At 39.5% G+C, this 24416-nt stretch overlaps 1 protein-coding gene across 1 annotated transcript in view; it reads right to left on the reverse strand.

Annotated features, from left to right (window-relative positions):
* RELN (reelin) overlaps nt 1-24416 on the reverse strand; it is a 297944-nt gene that overhangs the window by 121021 nt on the left and 152507 nt on the right. Inside the window, exons 9-10 of the mRNA XM_086746115.1 lie at nt 15056-15152; nt 12051-12291 (exon numbers count right to left, since the gene is read on the reverse strand). Coding sequence (XP_086602241.1) covers nt 12051-12291; nt 15056-15152 — 338 coding nt within the window. The remainder of the gene's footprint in view (nt 1-12050; nt 12292-15055; nt 15153-24416) is intronic.

A 24416-nucleotide genomic window follows, 5' to 3' on the forward strand; every position in this document is an offset into this window, starting at 1 on the left:
AACTAGCAGAAATTAATGAAACACTTTTATATCTTACTTCTCTTGAAAAACACTCTTTTTACTATGCAGTTATTTATAATTGACTGAGAAATGGCTCTTGTTCACTGATTTTAGCCTTCATGCTCACAGGTATTGCTAACATCAGAATTTTAGGAATAATTTGTTTATTTTGCTTCTTGCTTTTCAGAATTTTCTTTATTTGCTGAACAGAAATGAAGTATCATTTATCTGTCAATCAATCTGCCACAAAACTCCTATTATCTGCAGGCAGTCAAGTAAATATGCTAAAAATAAATATTCATGCTAAAAAATTAATTCAAATTTATATGTAACCCTTCATACTTTAGCAAACAAATAGACAAATAGATCCTACTGAGCTAGTTATTACAATTGCATACAAGCTTTGGAAAATTCTTTATAAGCCTTACTTATTTCTCAGGTGCTAAGTTATATGTAAGTATATACATATAGCATAGTATATGATATACTTGATAGTAGAGTATATAATTAGTAATCTCTTGCCTGATGAAAGCCACCTATTAAAATAAACACAAAACAGACACAACCCAATTATCATTTAACATTTGTATGTCCTTCTGCTGTCTAACAGAATATTTACTGAAGTACATCTGACAGAATTTCCATTTAGGTTGTCAAGACAAATAAATGGGCAGTTTTGGCAAAAGGGTGAATATGTAATATTTATAGAGTAGTGTATGATCAACCCTTTATGAAAGCTCAAAAGCATAATTTATTTCATTAGTTCCATAAAACTATCTTTATGCTTTTATACACAGCTACACAGTATCTATGAATATGTATTCTATGCATATTTTATGTGTTAATGAACCACACAACGTATGGATCAAATCACCCTCTGCTCCTGTTAGCTTTTAATCTGATGTGAAACAGCTATGGAGAAGAGACGTTCAGATAGGGGTTTAATTCCTTCTGTTACTCTATATACCTATGAAACCAGTAATAGAAGCTTGTTACCTTTAAAGAGAGTAAGAAAAATGCTCAAAACACAGGTACAGCTTTTAAAGAAGTTCTGAGGGAGTGCCATCATTTTCTGGTAAGTTTTTGCTCCAGTGCCCCCATTTGGGACCCTGGACACATGCCCATGGGAGAAGCAGATGAGGATGAGCCCCATTAGCATGAGCCATGCAAGGGCCAGGCCTCCTCTTCTCATGATCTTGTCCTCTCCCACCTAACACATTTCCCTCACCTAGATAACAATCACACCCAGTTCACACTTAGCATATTTTTCTTTTGATTTTCCAAGTAGTTGCTATCTGTCGCTGCTTCTACTGCTTTTTTTTTTTTTTCCTATCTGATGGGCCGCTGAGGGGTGAATAAGCTGAAAGAGCACTCACAAATTTTTCAGGAGGAAAAGAAGCTCCACAGGAGGTGGTTCCTCACTGGCATTACTCCCAACTTCCTTGTCAGTCTTGTTCAACATCTGGGAGGCTGTTGACTGTGTTGGATTATTTTGTGGTTTTGTAATAGGGCTTGAATGGATTAGAGACTGAATGGAAACCATCAGACTAATTTTTTTTTTTTAGTTCAACCCAGGATTTTAATTCAAGTCTTTAGAAACAAAGAACTAAAGTACAATTTACATACTATGTTGCCTCTTTCCCAAATTAAAGGCTTTACACATACAGTAGTAGTCTATATACTTCCAGTATTTAAGGCTTGAATTTTACAGGTCTTTTTTTTTATCATTCTGAAGTGACAAAAAAATCTGGAATTAGCATGTATTGTGTTTTGAAACTAACTGGATTAAGTTCTCCCTAAACTGGAGACTCTGCAGGTCTCTCTAAGTAAACCTAGAGTTCTCTTTTACAAATTTAAGATCAAATTTGTTCTCATTTTTATTTACACTTAAATGATTTATAAGATAGGAACAAATTAGCTTGCTGTGCAAATTTTGCAACTAAAAAGGCCAAATGAGAGCAACTTGTAGGATATTTCTCCTTGTTACCATGGAAGCATCAGCTGTAGGTCTGGAACTAAAGCAGAGTTTAATTTTATTCAAAGGGAATTACAGGCATGTGAAACATTTAGTGTGTCCTTGCACAAATTACAACACTGAAAAGTTAACTAATTTGTGAGGAAAAATTAATTTAGAGAATAAATCCTTTGACAAATCTAATAACCTTTATTAAACAAAGTTTTCTCCCAAATCACCTACATAATAGAACATAGGACACTTGCAGGCACTTGAATGGAGCCACTTCACAAAGCAGCTATTTCCCATTGTTTGCAACTGGAGTGGAACTATCAGCCTGCCATAAGTAAACTGCTGTATTCCTAAATAAACAACCACTGCCTGTTGCCAGATGGAAAGAAGTCAAGTTCTGTTCAGGGACTGTGGTCATCCCAAGGGGAAAAAAAAATCCAGTTTAATTGAATCTGGCACTACCAATGCTGTTATTCACTAGCTGCAATTGTTAAGCTATTGCTTTGCATGAAGAGGGCAAAATGAAAATTGGCTGGATACATTCCCTTATCTCAGCATGTTTGGATTTGCTTTCCATCTAATCTTCACTCTGAATTTTCTGTGCTTCTAAAGTTTGTCTACTGGATAGTTATGGTATCACTGTTTTTTCCCTGCTTTCAAGGCCCTGCATGGCTCATCCTCACCTGCCTCCACCATCTCCCACAGGTACCATCTCGTGGCTCACTTTTCCTTGACTTGCTTGCCACTACATCTGCTGGTGAGGTGACCAAACTTGCATGCTCCTGCTTATTCTGCCCACTACACTTCAGACACTTCTTTAGCGCTTCCCTCAACAAGTCTTCTCAGTGATTACACTGAAGAATGCACTGCATACCAGGATGAGCACTTCTCCTCTTGCAATATTGTCTTTTACTCCCATATCTCCCCAGTCCCAGCTTATCTCCTGTTTTATAAATGGATGGCAATTTCCTGGGACACAGGCTATCTTTTTGGTTTGCACCTGAACAGGGTACATTCCTTGTTCAGGGGTTTTTGATGCTACAAACGGTACCGCTACTACAAAAGACATATTTTCATGCTAAAATTGCTGTTATCTATGAATATTTACACTCTATGAGTACAGTTCTTAGCCAAGTTGCCTATGAGAGCCAGTAAGTCTTATTAATTCAGGTGAGCTTCCTGTTGTATGTTATGAGTACATTAGCTAATAATTCGAAGACACAGACCATGGGAGTAAGTAGTGCATGGTTTCCAAATCAAACTTTTTTGGCAAGAGTCTGTCACTCTCTTTATCCTACTCTATGCTCCTTGCATTTTACGTCTTCTGCCTACAGCTTTTGCCTCTTTTTGTTGGGTGCTTTTAGGAAAGCCTCTTGATCATCTGAGATGCAGAAGAGTTTAAATTAGGACGGCTCAAAACCACTGGTCAGTAAAAGCAGGGAAATCAGAGTTGGTGAAGCAGGTACTTTCCAACTGGACCTATTTATGTTTTCATAAATAAATACTGACCAACTTTCTGTACCACCTAATTGGATTAAAGGCCTCAAGTAAGATCTGAGATCCTACATCACGTAGCATGCCGGAATAATCTACATATTTTTAAATACTTGCATGAGAGCACCACATAAGGAGACATCTGCTACCCTCAGTGTGACCTCTTGGCTGGGAGGGACCTCTGGAGGTCTCCAGTTCACCCTGCCATGTGAAGTACCACAAGGATCAACTAGACCAGCCTATGCCGCAGTTACAGCTAAGGACACAGCCCTGATGATTTTTAGAAGCTCCAAAGGCAAAGATTGGGAATGTAAACAGAAGCACTGAAGTTCATCCAAAGCAGCTTCTGTCCCAGTTGTTCAAGCCAAACTTGCAAATCAATAAATACCTCTTGGCTTTACAATATGGGATTCTTTACTTGGAGAGCACAACAGAGGGCAACTAAATGATAAAACTGTGCCATTCGGAGAAGCATCAACAGGAAACACGAGTGTGAAATTCCTCAGTGTAACAGATTTTTGGCTGAGGTGCTGCATATCATCTTCCCGAGGCTCACCCCCACACTCCTATGAAAATGTTGTTCACCTCTGTGGTTTTAAAGTATCCACAGTCATCTTTACCATCATTTAATTAGGTTTTTATCAGAGACGAACACTGATGCACCTTTTCATAATATCTCTCCTGGGCCTAATGGCCCCGATAATTCTTTCAGACAGCTGTAGCCTCAAAATTTATTTTTTGGCGACATTTCTTGCATTGGAATGAATGTGTTGGGCATTTGGGCAGTGCCAGCTTGCAAAGGGCTGACAGCAGATGGAAAGAAATCTGCCCAGTATGCCTTCACCTCTACACGAGCAGAGGGCCATCAATTTCCCCCATTAAGGAGTTGTCACACAGCCCACCCAGCTGGAGGAACATCTCTGATAGCCAGGCTGGCTGGCGTATGCTATTCAAATACAAAACGCACTTTAAAAGGAAACAAAAATATCGTTTGTCGGCAAATTGAAAATGCATGGCTTTAACCGCAGCCAATTTTTTAATGACTGTAATATTTTAAGTGATTATTTTTGCCACTTCAGATTGCTCCTTAGAGAGGAGAGGTTTTTTTAATTAAAATCTAGGCAATGCAAACAGATGAGATATGAGAAGCAGAGGAACAAGAAAAAAGATGAAGAAAATTAATTAAAGCAGCATTGTCAATGAAGCCATAAATTAGATATTGTATCTTTCTGGGAATGAGTCACGCAGTTTTAAAAAATTTTTAGATATTGACATGATAGCAGGTAGAAGGATGGATTCAGTCTTGATACAACCATACGCTGTATGCAATATCTTAGCCAGTAAAGGTACGATGACAGAATTTAGGACAGATTATAAATTCTAAATTTCAAATTATAAATTTTGTGGATTTGGTTATTTTAACTTCTGGCCTGAAGTCCCTTATTTAACCAAAGGAAAAACCACAATGTGATTAGAAAGCTTTCCCAAGAGATGAAAAAGGATTTAATGTTTCCTGTGTGCTACATATTTACATCATTTAACATAGGTTACAGAACGAAAACCTTGGCTGCGCAAGCAGGCCAGGTGCATGGAGGGTTATAGTGCACCATTGCTTTCCAAAACAATGGGATGAAACTTGTCCTGTGATGTAATAACAAACAGTTTATAAAGTGTGTTTCCACTTATCATTTCCGATTATAGACTGTTAGTTCAAGGCTGGTGCTTAAAACACTTTGCTTGTTTATGAGTGATCTGTATCATTCGTATGGTTCTTAACTTTCTGAGACATTTCATGACGTTTGTACAACATCGATCATTCTGGCGATGACTGATTTCCTTCATGAGTCATTTAACTGGCATGAATGGAACTATTTCTCTATGTTATTGGGAACTATTGATGTCTTTAGCACTCTGCAGTGTGCGTGATTAAACCTCATCTGTTCTTCTGAAAGTAGTGATGTGTATTTACACCACTGTAAAATTAGAGTCGACCAGTGTAGTTTCTACTCTTTGGCATCTAACAGGTCAATTCATGTCGTTTTTATTAATGTGCATCTCACAGTGACCTGCAAAGACAAAATTATTTCCTTCTGGGAGGCAGGAAAGACCCCTGGTGCTTTGATGCCAGCTCAGAGCTAGCACTGGCTCCCTGCCACCCCCCACCACACTTCCGAGCCATGGGGAACTGGCATGGAGAAAGGTGCAGGTTCAGCATCGTTGCCTGGCAGCAGTTCTCAGATGCTTGAACCACAGTCGACCACGTATCAGTTCCAACGACCCTCTAGGGATTGTATCTAAGTATTATTATTTAAATTAAAAGTTTGATTATTAACAAAAAAAAAAAAAGGCAAGAGCAATTCCATGCATGGGCTAGATCCAGTCCAATGGGTATAAAGATGCCTCCTCATGGGCACAGCTCAGTGCCCACACTCTCGCTAAAGGGAGCTGTTTGACAGGGTTTGTGCACCCTGCTCTGCTTTCTTCTCCTCTCTTCCCTTCTCACACTCCTCCTTCCACCCACAGAGAAGCAGGAATGGCTCTCAGATGAGGTGCAGCAGGAAGCCTGCTCGCCGCTTCTCAGGAAGATGTGGTGCATAAGGGCTCCTGCGAGGCAAAGCAGCTGGCAGGAGGCTGGGTTTGGCCCACAGACCAAATGTTGCCTTGCTATATCTTATTCAAAAAAACAAAAGAGTCTTGTCAGAAGCATCTATATCTGTGTGATTTTGTCCAATATAAGGTTATAGGAATTTCAATCTGCCATTTTCACACAGGCATAGCTAGAGCATCACTTTTTCTCCTGCAAACAAATATGTTTGATCTGATACAATGGGTACCTCAACCTCTTTTTGAAACAAGAATTTAAAACCAAAAAAAGGAAAAAAATATTGTTTATTTCAACACAAACAATTGCAATTGACAAAGATATATATGGAATGTCAGGATGTTTCTTTTGAAAGAAGACTGTCCAATGCCATTCCCATTAATTAACTGACTATTCAGAGATTTGGAAATCTGCTCTGGAGCTGAGGGTGTGAAACAGCTTAATCAGCCTTTCTTTTTGCCAAACTCCTAGGCCTGCATGCGTGTCTTCCCTGCTCAGCGACACACAACAACAGAGGTTCAGGAAGGACTTGTGGAACTAGGATGTGCATAGCCCTGATGTGCTCGGGGTGCGGTGGAAGGTCACTGAGTTTTACAGACAAATTGTCAGCATATTTTCCTGAGTGTGAGTGTTCAGTTCTCCCACTCTCTTCTTATGCAGCTTTCTCTCCTGCTAAGCTGGCACGTATTTCTGGGAAATTAAAATGAGCTGAATGGTGTTGACCTGTTACTTAAGGGGCTTACTGTATCAGGATGTTGGGGATGGGACATTTTCTGAGTTTATTGGTCATGTCCACAACAGTGAATAACATGCAATGGGTACCATTCCCTGGTCTTAAACCCAACTTGCCCAGTGAGGTTGGCACAGGCCTTCCCCACTTGTCCCCATCCCATGCTTATGCCAGGATGAATCCTTGCAGCTCAGCACAGACAGCCTCAGGTGTAGTCCCCAAGTCCTACACACCAAACAAACCAAGCTGACAGGCTGGACTGCAGCCTTCAACCACCAAGTGAAGAGCACCTGCAGCTACCTGGAGACAGCCATTCTGTAACTTGACTCTTCTCAAAGCTGAGAAGTGTCACTAGGTGACACTTCTTTGGTCACATCATGACCAAATACATCACCATAATGATCTATACTGCTTTTTTTTCCAGATGTGGAAAAATTTCAGAGACAGGTGGTTTGATTTTAATGCTGTTTGTATAATCAAAGCACTGTGGAGACATGAACTGTAAGACTGCTGAGGTTGTCTCCCTTCTCAATCTGTTTTTGAGCTTGCATATCCAATCTTGGATGAAGGCAATCAGAGAAAACCAAAAAACTTGGCAAATGTTTTACCTCAAAACACACAATTTCTGGTCAAATACACAAGATACATGAAGTGTCCACCGTCCACTGAAAGATGAGATCACTTTTCTATTCTGCAAGAGTAGAGATCCAAGAAGCATTATTGAAGGAAGAAGATTTAATCTTTTCCTCCAATTAGCTATGAAGTCTTGAGGTTCACAGACATGTAACAGCTCTCAGAGCGTAGCACTGCTTCATGCGTTTCTGCAGTCTCAACCACCTATGCCACACCCTAAACATGCTCAGTGGCAAGGCTGTGCTCACGCTCAGAGCTGTCACTGGAAATACTGAAATGCAGTCAGGAATTTATCCTGTTCAACACCCTTCCACACAGTCCCACACAGATAAATACATTCCAGTGGATCCAATTAATCTCCTAAGGTTTGCTTGGCCTCGCGAACAGTGTCTTTCTTGTCTTTTGCTGTCTTCTTTGGAACCAAAACACACAAATTCAGTGGCTTATCTCTCAGCTTGCTTCCTCTCTCAGTAGCCAGTTCCAGCTGCGTCTGCAACCAGCCATGTGCTTTCAAACGAGTAGCAACCGCTTCTGAGCGCAGCAAGGACTGTAACAAAATTCCTGGTCCAAGCTCAAGCAGACTGGGAGAGGAGGACAAACTGCTTCCCAAGCTGGGTACAGGCAAGTTCCCAGAAGTGCTTATTGAGAACACACGGCCCAAATCCACGAAACTGTAGTGAGCACATTGGTGCGTAACTATCACCAGTGCTTGCACTGTACGCTCCAGTGACTGAATCACAGAACCTAACTCAGGACCCAGACAGCAGTTTTCATGGTAGTACTTTCATTTGTTTTCAGCTGCCCTTCTAATCTACTAATCTAAACAGCTATTAATCTGAGAAGTTTTACCAGCAAAACTCCTGGATTTGTGCTGTTTCCTATTTCTTTCAGTAGACCTCAAGTACTCCCAAAGTAAATTTTCTAAAGAAAAAAATATGCTTTCTTTGCAACCTGATAAACATCCAACAAGAGCATGTACCAGGTATAACAGGCAATTTTAAAAGCCACTTCCTGAGCAACTACTGTGAAAGAACTTGCTCAGGTTCTGAGCAACAGCAACATTTATTCTATGCTACCAACAAACCATATCTTAATGCCTATCTTTACTAACATAGTAACCCACTAAGGCAACAAAATGGTATTTAATGAGAATTTTCTTAAAACATTCGGGGTGGCTGAAGGGATGGGCAGAGTGAACAGTTCTAACATTCTAGGACAATAATGGTAACAGGATTAGGCCAAGGACCATTCTCTGGCCTTAACAGCAAATGACACAGCAGAGTTTGCATCCACCCGGGCAGAATGCTTCCTCCCAGAAGAGTGTTGTTATCCCTGTGGCCTACTGGAAACAGTTCCTGGCCCATCCATGAGGGTACATCCCTTGAAGATAATGCCTGGGAGATTGCACAAGCCAAAGCCAAGCAAGGGGGTGTTGTAACAGCTAAGGCGTGCAAGATCATGGGCTCATGTTTGTACCCTTGTTTGCTTCATTCACTACCCTGGATGTACCACTGAGCCTCTGAGGAGAAGGTTCCACCATCCAAGAAATGCCTGCTGGGGCAATCCAGAAGTAAACACTTAGAGAAAAAGTAAACACTCAGAGAAAGACTGTTTCTACTCCTTTTTCTACCAGAAACAAGTATGTATTTTTTCTTCTTCTTTCAGTTCTGACTGTCAGCTGGATAAGCACAGACTGGCATTGCACTTCCACTTGAGAAATATGCAGTATCAGTCATTCTGAGTGGTGAAAGGTGGTGAGCAAGAAAGGATGAATACAGAAAATAACCCCAGTAAATGGAAGAAATTGAGAAAGATAATTTTTCTTGATTATTTTTGTTTTTCTTAGTATTTAATTCCTTTAGTCCAATGAAATGACTTATCTTTACAGCACAATTTAGGAAAATAATTGACCTACAGTTTTGCATATACTAATCAAAACTGAGTTAGACAACAAACAACATCCAGAAATGTGACTGTTCATTGGCATCGTCAAGGAAACTCATAAGGAAAAGCACTGAAGGAAGCCAGCACAGAAGTTAACACAAATTTCAAGAAAGATTTTTAAAGCCAGTTTATCTAAAATACTAATTGACAAAGGACAGAAGCATATTAATTGAAACCTCATGGCACAAATAGGCTTGGATGGCAGAGAAAAGCTTGAACTGGAGTTTGGCACAGTGATACCTGTGAGTATGGGAACTTCTTTAAAAAGCACATAAGTGAGGGTTAGAAAAGGTAGCACAATATAGCAATGAAATTTGCTGATGCCATTGTAAAAATGTAAGTAAAAAATTTAAATTGCTATATAGACTTTCTGTACAAACATCAGGATTATTTAGCAAGTTTTAGATGTCTGGGAAGCAAAAGGACTTCTAAGAAAAAGAGAAGTAGCACTGTCAGGGTTTCTCCAACATTGTTTTGTCAAGGCCAATGCCTTTGGATGTGACAAAGAAATCTCCTAAAAGCTTCCCTCAGTTTCTATGGCCTCTTGCAGCCTGAGAGCATTATCTATATTGGGAATCCTGTGAAGATGTACCACCCATTGCCACTGTCGTTCTGCCATTATACTGGCCAAGTAATCTGAATGCTGTGAAATGCTGCTTGAAACAGAGGTGACCGCTGTGGTTACGTTTAAAGCTGATGTAATGTCATTAGCACAATGTACAAAGATTCTCACCTTTCTGTTTATACAAAATAGTATGTTTGCGATGAACTAAAATTAGAACTATGCTAAATATTTTAAAGAAAGTATTAAAAGTTTTTTAAAGTTTTATATAACATTTTAAACCTGAAAAGCACAAAAATTTTGTGTCAAAAAAATGTTCTTGGTGTTATAATGCTATGACAGGGTCTATGCTGAATCTGATGTAAATCTTGACCCAATTTATAGTTTTACTTTTAACATAACATGAAATTCACATTGCAAAATCTGCTCAAATCATATTTGGCAAGATTGTTCCTGAAAATTTGACAAAATCTGGAGCAAAAACCTTAAAAGTGAAATTTGAGAACAGGAGTGCTCTCTTGACAATCTCGATAAACTAAAAAAAATATTTGAAATAACTACAGGGTCCCATGAAGAATAAAAGGCCCGTGTCACACAAAGCCTTAATCCACTGTGGCTATTCCACAGCCTTATACATTGGCTTAACCCAGTGTAAGTGGCTACACATAGCCAAATGTCAGCTAGGAACAGGCAGATGCCCATTTGACTTGTCCCTGAAACAGAAGATGACCTTGGAGGAACGGCAGGGTGGTGAATCCTCACTCGCATCTCATACAAGCTTTGAGCTTGAAAAGGATTTCCATCTAGAAACACTAAGTGATCCCTGTGTTTAGGTATCTCATCTTGCATGTAACCATAGATGTGTATTGACACTAACTGGCTGAGTTTAAAAACAAAAAAAAAAAAAAAAAAAGAAAAAAATGTTTACTTGCTAAAGTTTAGGTGTCGTTTGTGCATGTTTCAGAAGGAGCAAGCAGTGTTTAGGCTTCAGCAGCTGAGAAATAACTGTGGCACTTATGGCACATTAATCCTTGCTTTGCTTTCACACCTTCACATGTGCGGGCTGGATTTTAAAATCCAGAGATAAGACTGACAACACAACAAATGTGAACTGATCACAGAAAATTACTTCATTAAATACGCAGGACAGTATTTGATTCTAAAATCTCATATAAAAACTTTGTCATTGTCATTTAAATAGTCTTACTGAAGTAAAAAAAAAGTCAATATGCAGGTACTATGAGATTAGTGGGAATATTTATTTCTAAAAAGATTAATCTGAGGCCATTCACGTTAGGTTCTGTGGGAAAAGGATGAGGCCATAACCAACCTCTTACTGCCCTCAGTATTCGACATCTGTTTCCTGTGCAATTGCCAAAACCATTACCAGCATCATAAATGAACCCTGACGTTAAAACTGCCTTTTTTTTTTTTTGTGAATGAAAAATACGATAGAAACAGAAAGTCATCTGCTGTTCAGCTTCTGGCTGCTTGGAGACTTAGAAAGCAAGAATTCAACTGATTTCCAGATGTTGAAGAACTCTGTATTTGAAGGAACTATGTGCACAGAGATCTTGTAGGACTCCTTAGAGTTTTTATTGCTGGATCTCATATATCAAAACAGGATCTTACTGAAAAAGAGACTTTTAAGGAGCAGCCACTACCTGAATGCATGATGCAATGGAGATGTAATATTCTTAGTCAGAAAAAGTATGAAACTATAGTTTTTTGTTATGGTTTGTGGTGAAGGGAGTAGTGGTAGCCAAACATCATTAAGATAAACAAACAGGTATGTTTCAAAATACCCAACAGAGAGATTTGAATTTGTTTCAAAAAAGGAAGTTTTGCTAAAAGGAAGCTGTTGCTCATTTTCTGTTACATGATCTTTGACATGACAGTATAGACTGTCATTTGGTTTTGGTAACGGCAGAGGAGTTGCATTGTTCTAGAAAGCCCTGGCGGGACAGAGAAGAGGTAAAAACAGAGTGAAAAAGAGCTCAATTCTAGAAGCAGATGGAGTGGCCTAAACACCCGTGTGTGGTCAGAGTTTCATTAGATATTATTGTGTGTCTACATACAAGAGTAATAATACCATCAAGTCATAGAAAAACAGACTAACCTTAACTGTGGCCCCAGGAAAGAAGAGCCAGTTGCCAGTATCCACAGGATCAAGATTATCTTCTAACACAACTTTCTTGTGAGCAGCATTTATGATCAGGATGTTGTCCAGTGCCCAACAGGCTTCATACACATCACCAGAGTGAACATAATCCTGCTTCCACTGAAAATGGATGTTCTCCCCTTTAGCATCTTCAGGAAGGTACAAGATGTGGATGATTGTGCTGACATTGGAAGGGGCACTGAAAAACAATGATATGGAATTAGACCAAGTTTAAGCCATAGCCAGGAACACTTTTCCCTTATTTAACACATTTACTAGGTGTGACACAGTTGTGCTGACATCCCTTGTATGCTGATAAATCTTCTACAGAGATCAGAAAGTATCTGCCCTGAGGCAGAGTCCCACTGTGCCATGCAGTGCACAAACAGCCCAGACAGACGGCCTTGCTTCAAAGCAAGCGCAAGGCAGTAAATAACAGATCAATGCAGATGTTTGGAGAACAGGAAGAAAGAGCAGGGCGACATTCATACTCAATGCTGGTCACGGCTCCTAGGTGAGACTGGGCATTGTCAAGCATTTTGTATGTGTGGCCAAAAGGAAATGTTAAGGAAGCACTTCACAAAAACAGACCTCCGAAAATGTGATTTTTGCATGAGCTTTCACCAAAAGAAACTCCTAACTTCTAGTGTCTCAGTCCCTCATAGCTCTTGATGGAACAGAATGGCTGGAGGGAAAAGCTGGGAATTTTCTCTGACAAACACATCCTTCCAATCCCACACCCCTGCTGTCAGGATAATTCTGTGGATGGGGAAAGCCAGGTTGCCTTTCTTTCCATGTTCTGCATCAAGAACAATACAGAAGAAACAATCAATTTATTCTCTCTCTTGCTGCTGAAAATGGAAAATGTGGGGAGGAGAGGCAGACCTGGAGTATTAGTATTAGGCAATGGTCAGGGCCTTGAGCTCTGAAAGGACTGAGGCTCACCTCAATCTCTGAGTGAGTGAACGTCTCTACATTGCTAGTGGCAATGAAAGGACTGAGCTCTGTGTGCAAGGAAGGGAGGCTGAGAATTATTATTTTTGTTTTATTAATAACCCGCAAGAGAATCGGCTACATTCAAAGCTCAGGCTGCAAGGAAATACGCAACGGGGATTTGCAAGATGTCAGCTACTCAACCTCGCTTCTGTCTTGGTAGTGATGCTGTGGTGGGTAATAGTTTGTCAGAGACGATCCAGAGCTTTTAGGGGAAAAAAAAAGGCACTAATAGCTTGATTATATAGCAGAAAATAGAGGAACTTTTCTTTGTAAAGCAAAGCATCAGAGTGCAGTGAAATGCTGAAAAGCAACTGTATTTGTCCCATCTTCACACCCAGAATCTGTCCCTACAAATCACCCTGCACTTGCTAAATGTTATGTCTGGCACCCTCCACTGCAACGCTGCTCTGAGATGTCCTCACTTCTCCCCGAGCCCACACACAGCACCTGCCTTCCCTGAGAGATCCTTCCGCTCCCTCCTGGGAGTCCAGAGCTGAAATCCCAGCGACACAACACACACAGACACACCACCTTCCCTTCACAGCCACACTCTTGTCCCATCTCTCCCCAGTTCTCCCACTGTTCCCTGGAGCTGCATATAGTGCAGTGAAAGCAACTGAAGCATATTCAAATAAACACTGTAATTCATATGGACCCCAGGAGAAAGGAGCATCCTTTCATAATTCATCCACTCGACTTTGCACGATATTGCTCTATTGACCTATTTTCTGCTGCTGGCTCCAGCAGTCCAAGTTAAAGCAACACAGATCAAACTTTGTATGCATTACCTTCAAACAATTTGAGTTTCAAGGGCTTGTGTTTGCACCATCACAACTGTTGAGTTTCCTGGCTTGCAGAGCTATGAGGGTAACTGAACTGAAGCTATGGATAGGTGTATCATTTTGCATCAATATGAGAAAAATAAAAGGTATTCTGTGGTTACTCTAAGGCAACTCCAGTAGCTGCAGTGAAGTTATTCTTGCTTTATATTTTTCTGAGATAAGAATTAGCACCATTTTTTAAACTAAAATTATTCATAATTTGTGCCTTTTTCAATGAAATTTTAATAGTAATCCCACTCCCACAAGGAGTGGGAGGATGACATACTGAAATCCACAGCCTTGCAGCTAGAGTTTGGCTTACTCACCAGGAATTAAGTAGCCTTTTGCTCTGCAAATTGTCTCAATGGACTGAAAACAGGCTCAAGCAAATTGTCGGTGCAGCACAGACACTAAGGTAATGCAGGGAGGGAAATTGAGACACTATGAGGAAACTGCATATAAACAGCATTTTTTCTTTCCCAGTTGTACTTGTATAACTATGTACATATGCCAATGCTCAGAATCCCTTTCCTAATATTATTTAACAAAATGTTAGTTCTGCTCTCTTAGAAAAAAATCCCTCTCTAATACTGATTCTGCCTTTAAAGGTGTGCATATTACAAGAAAAGATTTTTAAAATGCCCATAATCCTTTGCACTTTCATGTAAACCTATTTGTTTAAAAAACAAGACATAATTCCTCATAATGTTGTTGTCATAAGAGTGTTAGGAGCCAAGTGTTCATATAAAATATTTTTACTGAACATTTATCCTACCAAAGTAGAAACTTGTAACACTATAAATTATGGTAATTGCTGACATTAAAAACAGTGCTAAAACGCAAAAGCCTTTGAAGTTCTGGTTTTTCAGGCACCTGAGCCTGCTGGTTATTGGAGCTGCATTTTAACTCTAAAGTAATTATTTTCCTTACCTCCCACATAATCAACAGATGAAATTGTGATTTACCAAACCCAGTGGTAATTCTGCAACTGGCTTTAGTGACCATAATTTCGCCTCTCATCTTTTAACGTGTATGAACAAGCGAGAACTGAAAAGTTAACAAGTAAAACAAGTTTTAAAAGAGCCAGGTTTAAATACCACCTGCTCAGTCAGAAAGCATGAAAATGATTAAAAAGCTGTAACCAACCTAATTTTCTCCAGCTGAGTCCAATCTGCAGAACTGTTCTTACTGTAAGACACAGTGATGCTAGGATCTGAGTAACTGAAGCGACATGAACCCGATCCTGGGAAAAAGCAATAAAATGAGAAGTGTTACGACACAATGAAGCAATAAATGATCCTCCAATAACCACAGCTGCTGACTGTGCCTTTGTCACATCATCATTTCTCCCGATTTTAAAGCGCTTTGATTGATGATGAAGTTTCCTGTGATCTGTTGCTGAAGGTAAACACAAAATAATGCATACTTTATGAGTCAGAAATAAAGTAAAAATGATAAATCACAGCAGTGCTATATAATCTCTGCAAATTTCCCAGGGGAAACCAAGTAAATTACTCAACACCCCTCACAGCAGGAAAAAAAACCCCACCATACAATGTTTAAAAAAACCTGCTTATTAGAGAATAATCCACATAGCAGAATTCATAGGGAAAACAGTAAAAGATTGTTTTTCATATTACTATATAGAAAAAAGAATCCAGAACTAAAAATACCATAAATGATAGGAAAATACATACAGAATTACTTGAGCCAAGAGCAAATGTGCTTCACCAAGTTAAAAGAATAAAGATGTTACAAAAGTAGTTATTTTAAGGATGCCTGAGGAGAATTAAATTAAGAAATCATCCGATATACTCGCTAGAGCCTATAATTAATAATAAACATCTGATGTTGATCTGGGAATCTCAGAACACTTTACAAAAATGAACTAATTAAGCCTTATGGCACCCCTGCAAGGCAGGGTAATATATTTACTTTTGATTTATAAAAGGGTGCCTTCTGGGTGTTGTCACAAAACATGAGCTTAACAATTAATAAAGGGGACAGTCAAAATAACAAAAACTGGGATTGAAAAACTCAACCTACAAAACATGATAAACAACCTGAGCGGTAATTAAATACACTAAAAATACTGTTTTTCCTTAGACACAAGGTAATTCATCCATCTCGGAAAATTCAACACCCAGTGAAACAGACAAATCCTGACCTGTGCTCCAAAGATTAAAATTTCTACTTATAAGCATGTTGAAATGTGAGGTTCAAAAGCAGCAGCCACCAGCTACCTTCCATATTTAAGAGAAGCAGCTCTCAATTAAACAGCACCTCTGATTGCATCAGGATATCACTGAGTGAGTACCACAGCTTTGCTCACAGTAGGAGTCTGTATTGTGTGTTCTATGAGTAGTATGTTATGTTTAGGTGTGCTTCAGGTATATTCAGTCACACTGAAAGTTGTGTTGTTACTTATTTTTATATATGTATAAATGTATATGTATAGACCAAGATGTGGAAACTGGTGACCATAAAATACTATAATTTTCCAACTTGGGGTGTTTATTTTTGTAATTAAATAAATGGCCCGATTAAAAAGGTGTTAACCACTTGTACAAGAGAACGGCTTACACCTTTTAATGGGAACATATGTCATGAAGCACGCTGCTTGCAGGCCCGACTTCCCCGAGGCAGTTCCCATTCGCAGCTCTACGGAGCCGCTGCTCTACGGAGACACACAGTGCATACCTCTGTGGGGGGAAAACCACCCCCAAACACGCGATCACATCCTATTTCTCTCATTTTGCCTGATACATCAACTAACATTCTGGAAATGACTTGAAAAGTTGCTTTCTCCTATCTTTTGCTGATGTTAAATGTAAATAGAGGAGCAGACACTTCCGAGCCACTACAGCTGCATGGGGTACGTTCAGCTGGTCTGACACGTATTCTTGCTGTAACGAGGCACAGAATAATTAATACTGCAAAGGCAGCAGGACTTTGAATTACCAACCATGTACCCAAAATGACTACAAAGCAACTGTATGGTTATATTTTACTGACAAGGCATTTCATTTCTATCATATTAAAACCAAATGATGTCAGGAAAAGCCTTTGCGTTTCATATTTGCCCATCTGCTCAGATGGTCTACTTTATGGAGTGACATCTGCTGCCGGTTCCTACTTGTGTGGCATTTAGGAGTTCCAGCCTTTAATCACACTCGTTCATTTTATTTCAGGGGAATTCAGTTAAAAAATCAGTGAACTTCAGCCAGTTTAACCACTTTGGCTGGCCAGGCGCTGTGAGGCAAAACAGCAACATACTGAGTTTTCTGTTAGACAGAAATTAAAGGAACATAAACAGTAAAAATAACCAGCAATACAGACTTTATAACACATGCCATTTCTGTTAGTGTTACAATCAACTTTTGGTACAGCACTCTTAAACAAAGCCAAGTCCAAATACGCTGCTAAAAGGAGGACACATTTGCTGCCCAAACAATAAAGATGATAGGAAATGAGTGTTCCCTGTCAGTACAATCAATATGAAAACTGCTCTCTGTTAAATCTGAACACCCTCAAACTATGCAATGAAGATCAAAGTTATTGCTTGAAATAAAGGGGGCCACTGAAAAAGGACTTTGCAAGGCGGACGTGGTATTTCACTTGTGTTATTGGAAAGGGAGCAATGGAGACACAATGAAAAGAGGGGAGAAAAGTGTTGGGGTTTATAATTATTTTAACAAGCAGACCAGGTTGCATTAAGATTAAAATTGGTTTGGGAAAGTCAGCAAGGTCAACGTAAGTAGCAGTTACTGGCTGTGATGAGAAATGGGATTTTGTGTTCTTGACTCAAAATCATAAGAGAGCAAGATTATTTAACATTTAAGTATCTAATGCTGTAAAACTCAAACTGACAATTAAAAAAAAAAGAATAAAATCCATCCATTTGTAAAAATCATCAACAACGTTCAGGCATTATACTTCGCCATTTGAACCATATTTTTTAAATATACAAAAAGCACATGGATCTGGTTCTTGTGTCTTTTACAAAACCAATATTCATATTAGCTTACATTAAGAGTTTCTTCCCCAAAAAAGGGGGGAAAGATGAACATGCAACTACACTCCAGGACAGTGTTCACTGAGACGGTACTGAAAGCCACTGGCTTTCAATATAATTTTTAATACTACTACTAATTAATACCATTACTATTACTCCATATTACTGTTATTTCAGTAATCCCAAACTAGGATTATTTAAATAATTTTGTAGTAATCTGCAGTTTGGATGTTTGCCTCTACCTGGACCAGCAGAGCTATACTCTGACTTTGTGAACAAACAGATGACCAAAATTCAAGTAGTAACATAGCAGGAACTGAGGGCAAATTCACCCAGGAAGGGAGTCCTTCACACAGCTTCCAGAGATGGGGATAAACAGTTTGTCAGCCCCGAGCAGAGCAGCAGGGCCAGGATGTCACGTTGTAAATCCTCATACCCTTCCATCCTCCAAAGAAAAAAGTTGCACAAGATGACACAAACCCTTTTGAATGAGATCAGAATAGGCTTGTTTTAAATCAAGAATGCCCAGGTTTTGAATTAGACATGAAAATGGGTAACAAAACATGCACAATGATTACCATAAAGAAGTCTACAGTACTAAGTTATTGTATTAGAGAAAAATTACTTTTTTTTTCTTAAGCCGAGTATGTCACAGAAAAAACAATGCTGTGGTGAGGCTAGTGCCAGCTAAATCTGACTAAGAGTTAGGATTATACTTTCAACATATTTATTGGGAGGGGACACACTAAACCACCCCCCAAGCAAGAACAGCCTATTTTTTTTTTCTACATATCTATAGGCAAGCTTGTCCTTGAGTTTGAGGAACAGAGTATTTTTCTCCTTTGGTGTTATTTTACTCCCTTTGATAGGCTTCTAGCTGAAGTTCACACACTTCTAAAACTTTTGGAAAAAAAGCTAAAGTAGAGACAACCTTCATGGATTTAGAATCATAGAATCATAGAATGGTTAGGGTTGGAAGGGACCTTCAAAGGTCATCTGGTCCAGTGCCCCTGCAAGGAGCAGGGACATCCCTGACTAGATCAGGTTGCTCAGAGCCTCATCCAGCCTGGCCTTAAACGTTTACAGGGATGGGGCATCCACCACCTCTCTGGGCAACCTGTTCCAGTGTTCTACAACTCTCACTGTAAAAAATTTTTTCCTAATATCCAATATGAATCTACCTCCTTCTATTTTAAAACCATTTCCCCTCATCCTATCACAACAGGCCCTACTGAACAACCTCTCCCCATCTTTCTTATAGGCCCCCTTGAGGTACTGGAAGACCGCTATCAGGTCTCCCCAGAGCCTCCTCTTCTGCAGGCTGAACAGCCCCAACTCTCTCAGCCTGTCCTCATAGGAAAGGTGCTCCAGCCTTCTGATCATCTTCGTGGCCTCCTCTGGACCTTCTCCAACAGCTTCACGTCCTTCTTATGTTGGGGGCTCCAGAACTGGACACAGTACTCCAGGTGGGGTCTCACCAGGGCAGAGTAGAGGGGGAGAATCACCTCCCTCGACCTGCTGGCCACGCTTCTCTTGATGCAGCCCAGGATGCGGTTGGCCTTCTGGGCCGCAAGGGCGCATTGCCTGCTCATGTTGAGCTTCTCGTCCACCAGCACTCCCAAGTCCTTCTCCTCAGGGCTGCTCTCAATCCATTCCCCGCCCAGCCTGTATTTGTGCCTGGGATTGCCATGACCCAGGTGCAGGACCTTGCACTTGGCCTGGCTGAACTTCATGAAGTTGGCACAGGCCCACGTCTCCAGCCTGTCAAGGTGCCTCTGGATGGCATCCCTCCATTCCAGCGTGTCGACGGCACCACACAGCTTGGTGTCACCAGTGAACTTGCTGAGGGTGCACTCTATCCCACTGTCCATGTCGCCGACAAAGATGTTTACTTTTAAATGGTGCATTTGAAGCTCAGACAGCAATTTTGTCTGTTACCAAAAATGATGAGCAGCTTCAGTTATAAAACCTAGCTATTTTCATATATTGAGTATTCTGAAACACTGGTTTATTTGGCTTGTGCTTTATGCACTTGGATTTTACCCCAAGGCAAATTTTAATAAAATAAAATTTGCTCAAAGTTGAATCCAGACACTGAGGCTAATAGGGGAGGGTTTTGAATTACAGAGCATGGGAATGCTAAGCAGCTCTTGACTGCTGCTTTGTTAATTCTACCTAAACCAAACAGGAAAGAACACAAATGAGAAACAAAAATACGCTTCTCAATTGCTTTGCTGCTTGTTTCAGAGGACTGGTAACACATAGCCAGGACGTGACTAGGACTGACCACCTGCAACATGATCATGAGATGGTCATGACTTTTTTGCCTTTTTTTTGAAGCCTTGTTAAGCTGATTTTGGTTTCCTTTAACACCATCTAAAGTACTAGTGAATATTTTACACACCTTATTTTTTTAAAATATTATGTAGGTAGAAGTACTAAGAGCATAGTATTTCAGGAGAAATGTTATGAAGGCACTTCATATGAGGTATTTGTATCCAGGTATTCAGTTATTTGTATCCAGGCTGACAATGGCAGGCAAAATTAATTCTCACTACGGCTTTGCCTCCAACTGTGTCAGATTTACAGAAACCCACATCATATGGCTATTGGTCTCTAAGATTTCTTAACACTGATTAGAAGCTGGTGTTTTGCTGAGATAAAACTGGGTGCCATCTGCAAGGGAAGCAATATTTTACTCCTTATAGATTGTGACGTCCTCTGCCTCTTGACAACCTCTTGATAGTTCCTGCGAGTGCTTCCGTGGATAAACAGATGAGATATCTAATGCTGGCTTTAAGGGGCATGAGTCTAATGTGGAGCTGTGCAAGAAAAATTCCCAGAAAAACTGTAAAAGGGTTTGAATTTTGTCCTGACTGTGGCCTGAAAAACAAAAGGGAGCTGGAAAGAATCGCGTTTATCTAATGCTAGAGAATTGCTTTGATTCATTTTGCTAATGTGATGAATAATGATTAGCATTTGCTAAGGATTATGATTTGCTGATATCACTTGAATTAAGCCAAACTGGATAGTATAAATTACTAGTGGTCGAATTTGGCTGGCTTGCTAATAGTTTTTTTCCAAATTAATGAACCATATAGTCTGGTATAATGAACACTCTGCAGATCCTAATTTTTTTAGGTGTATGTTTATATTGGCTTCTGATCAAGAACTAAATGATTTTAACCATGGTAAAAGATGGAATATTTTGCGCTGGGTATACCAACAGAACTGGTACAAAAATGCAGAATTCTCTGTTCGTCCCATTCTGCTGCAGGAAACTTCCTCAAGAGAAGGTCGCAAGAGCATTTTGATTTTTCCTTCAAGCTAGAGATTTGAATTTAGTTACAAGTGTGATTTTAAATTATGACAGATTTTAGATCTTTAGACTATTTTTAAAAGTTTGTCTTTGTTTATATAACAACTTCACAGTACAAAGAAATATTTTAAGTGTAAAAAAGTCTTCAAATTAAAAACTGCAAGAACTGCATTCTATGTTGTAATTTTAGTCTACATTTTCATGGTAGGAATTAAGTATTTTTATTGGTGGCTACTTTTTTATCCCTTGTGAGAAGAGTATTTTGATTATCTCTGTGCCTGTGCGTGTTCTGAAAAACAATCTGAAATAAATACCAGACACTAGAAAACAAAAATGTCAATGGTGTTTGCCTTTGGTAAAAATCAGTTTTACTCTAGCTTTAGTGGGAATTATGAATTTTGAAATGCAGTCTCAACTATTTATTTTCAGCAGGTTTCACAGAGCAGCTGACTTTTGTTCCACTGGCAACTTTAGGCTGTTACTCAATTTTGGAAATGCTGGGTATTTATATCTGAATAAAAAGGTTTGAAAAACATGCTAAAAGCCTCCACCATAAAACTGTAAAAGATGGGAATAATAATTAGTAAATATTAATTTTGATAAAAATCAATCAGAAGGACTTCAGAAATTAAGTCCTAAAAATTAATTGGAGGTCAAACCCCAAGCAGATGGGGCCCTGGGTGAGCTGTCCTCATCCAGAGGGTGCTCCTGGTCAGAACATGGGGGGAGCACTGGAGCAGGTGACCTCCCATGGTCCCTTCCCACCCATGGTCCCTTCCCACCCACCTCCTTCCAGGATTCCCAGTAACAGCAAATGTACGTTTTGTGAATTAATGCAGCTAATTTCCTTTGGATGAGAAGTAAAGTCTGAGGAAATACTTATCTGGCTCAACTTCCTCTTAGTCTATTTATATTCAGAGATAAGATGTGCTTCCTGTGCTCACACAAAATTGTTCTCTTCTAATTAACAAGATCAGATCACAATTCATATTGCTTTTTGTGCTGAGAACATTAAGGAGAGAAAAATAATCCAGGCAGAAACCTGTATTTCCCTTACGCCAGTTTCCAATTTATTCTGATGTAAAGATGCTCAGCTATTTATAGCGTCTCCTTCTGAGATACAGCCAGCAGGTATGTGCTTGGGTAATGTGTCTGTTGCCAAATAAATAATTAAATGACACTTCTAAATTTAACCACATTCTTAAGTGCACTAATATGTCTAGAGTACTTCGCTGAAGGCAGAATGAGTGAACTTGTTAAGACCTGCATGTAATGGACACTCAGTAATTACAGCTACTGAAACAATAATATCATTAACTCCCCAGAAATACTCTGATAATAGTTCTTGAATGTCTGACCAAGCAGTAAGCCCTGTGCTCAGTAAGATTTTTCTACTTGTATACCCATATTGCATGCTTCAACATTATTGCTGTTAAATGCTCAATGTCAGATTTTGTGGACAACCTCTAAATGAGAGGGTGATCTTTCAAAGAAGCTGGGCAAAATTTAAATTATACCATCTTAAACTTAAAGTAGTTCAGTAGTACAGTAATATGTACCAATAAATAGAAATAGATGTTTTGTTTACCTCTGTATAGCAGCCTGGGTCAGCTGTGAAGGTTAATAGTCAGGAAAATGAGCACCATAAGGTGCTCATAAGGCTATTAAAATACTGCAGAAAGGTAAATAATGTTTTGTTTAGATGCCTACAGCCAGTCCATTCAAGAGAGACAGTAGAAAGCTCACATTGCTCCCAAGAACTGCTATGTAAAAGCAAGTATCTTGAATATAAAGATTTGAAAGGCCTTCGCTTGTCTGCTTTAGCAAAATTCCCTGGCACCAAGAAAATCCGGGAAATATTTTTTCTCAAGCCAAGTCCCAAGCTAACCATATAAAACTGATGGCCTGCCTCTAACTTTATATGTGCGTAAATAATTTGTTTGGTGAAAGCTTTTTTTCTGCAACTCCTGATGGCCTTCTCTATTTTTATCTGCTTTTGCTTTCATGGAAACCCCCTCCCTCCCCCACAGGAGAGAGACCCAGGAGCGTTTTGCTGAGCTGGGGGCTTCTCTGTTCCTCCCCTCCGCCCCAAGAATTACAGATGCTTTGTTGTTTGAGTTAATTTAAAAATGCACAATTTAAATAATACAAAAGCGTTATCCCCATACAATGACATGAGCAGGATTAAGATGAAAGTCAGCCTGTAATCCAGCATTTATTATTTGCAGCAACCAATTCTGTAATGGCCCGCGTTCGACTGCAAGGTGGTAGCTCGGCCACCTGCCCTGGCTCTGAATCCTGAGCCTCTCTTTATCGTCCCTGCTTTTCTCTGTACAGTAAATCTGTAATGCTCACATTTTAATTCCTGACAGTGGCAAAGAAGCCCTGGTACTGAAGTAATAAAGATAGTATTTCATTGTAACCTTGGGCTTGCCAAAACAACACAAATCATTTTGCCCCAAGGCCATTAAAGTGTCTTTCAAATCCGGCATTAACTCTAAACCCTGGTTTCAATCTAGGTATTATCTAGGCAGTCCCTCTTGTACAACTCAGCAAAATCAATAAACACCACCTAACATTTCCACGTACTATGTGAAGTGTGCTAGATGATGTTACTTACCTGTTTCATTCTTTCCCATTACATATAATTTGTAACCTATGCATCGACACAAAGGATTTCTTCACCAGGAAGGTGAAACGAGTAGGTTTCATGTCAGGCAACAGCAAATGGCAATTTGGGTGGTGAGTCAAAAACCTTAAAAATGTTTTATCAGGGGGAATGCGGGAAATGAAGCAAGCAGAAGAAATGCAGAATAGTGAATGACACCAATACTGGCATTGAATTATATCAAATTCTCAAGCTTTTCCCAAATGTATAGGAAAGAAATTAGGACAAAACAACCTGGGGGTGCAGATATACTCAATGCTCTGCCCTCGTTGCTTAGAAGGGTCTGAATCTGGATATAGCAACAATCAAGCTTAATTTCATAATCTTAATTCCTTCTGGACATTAGTGCTTTAAATCACCTATTGTAAAAACTGGGCTTATGCATTATTCAAGTTCAGTTCAGATGGGGTTCCAACACAATTTTATGAGACAATTTGCAATTAAATCTTCTAGAACCTCATGCTAGCCCAAAAGTGTTCCACATTTGCCTAATGCAAGACAGTCT

The sequence above is a fragment of the Chlamydotis macqueenii genome, chromosome 1 (assembly GCF_036417535.1).
Source record: "Chlamydotis macqueenii isolate bChlMac1 chromosome 1, bChlMac1.mat, whole genome shotgun sequence".
In the NCBI taxonomy this organism is placed as follows: Eukaryota; Metazoa; Chordata; class Aves; order Otidiformes; family Otididae; genus Chlamydotis; species Chlamydotis macqueenii.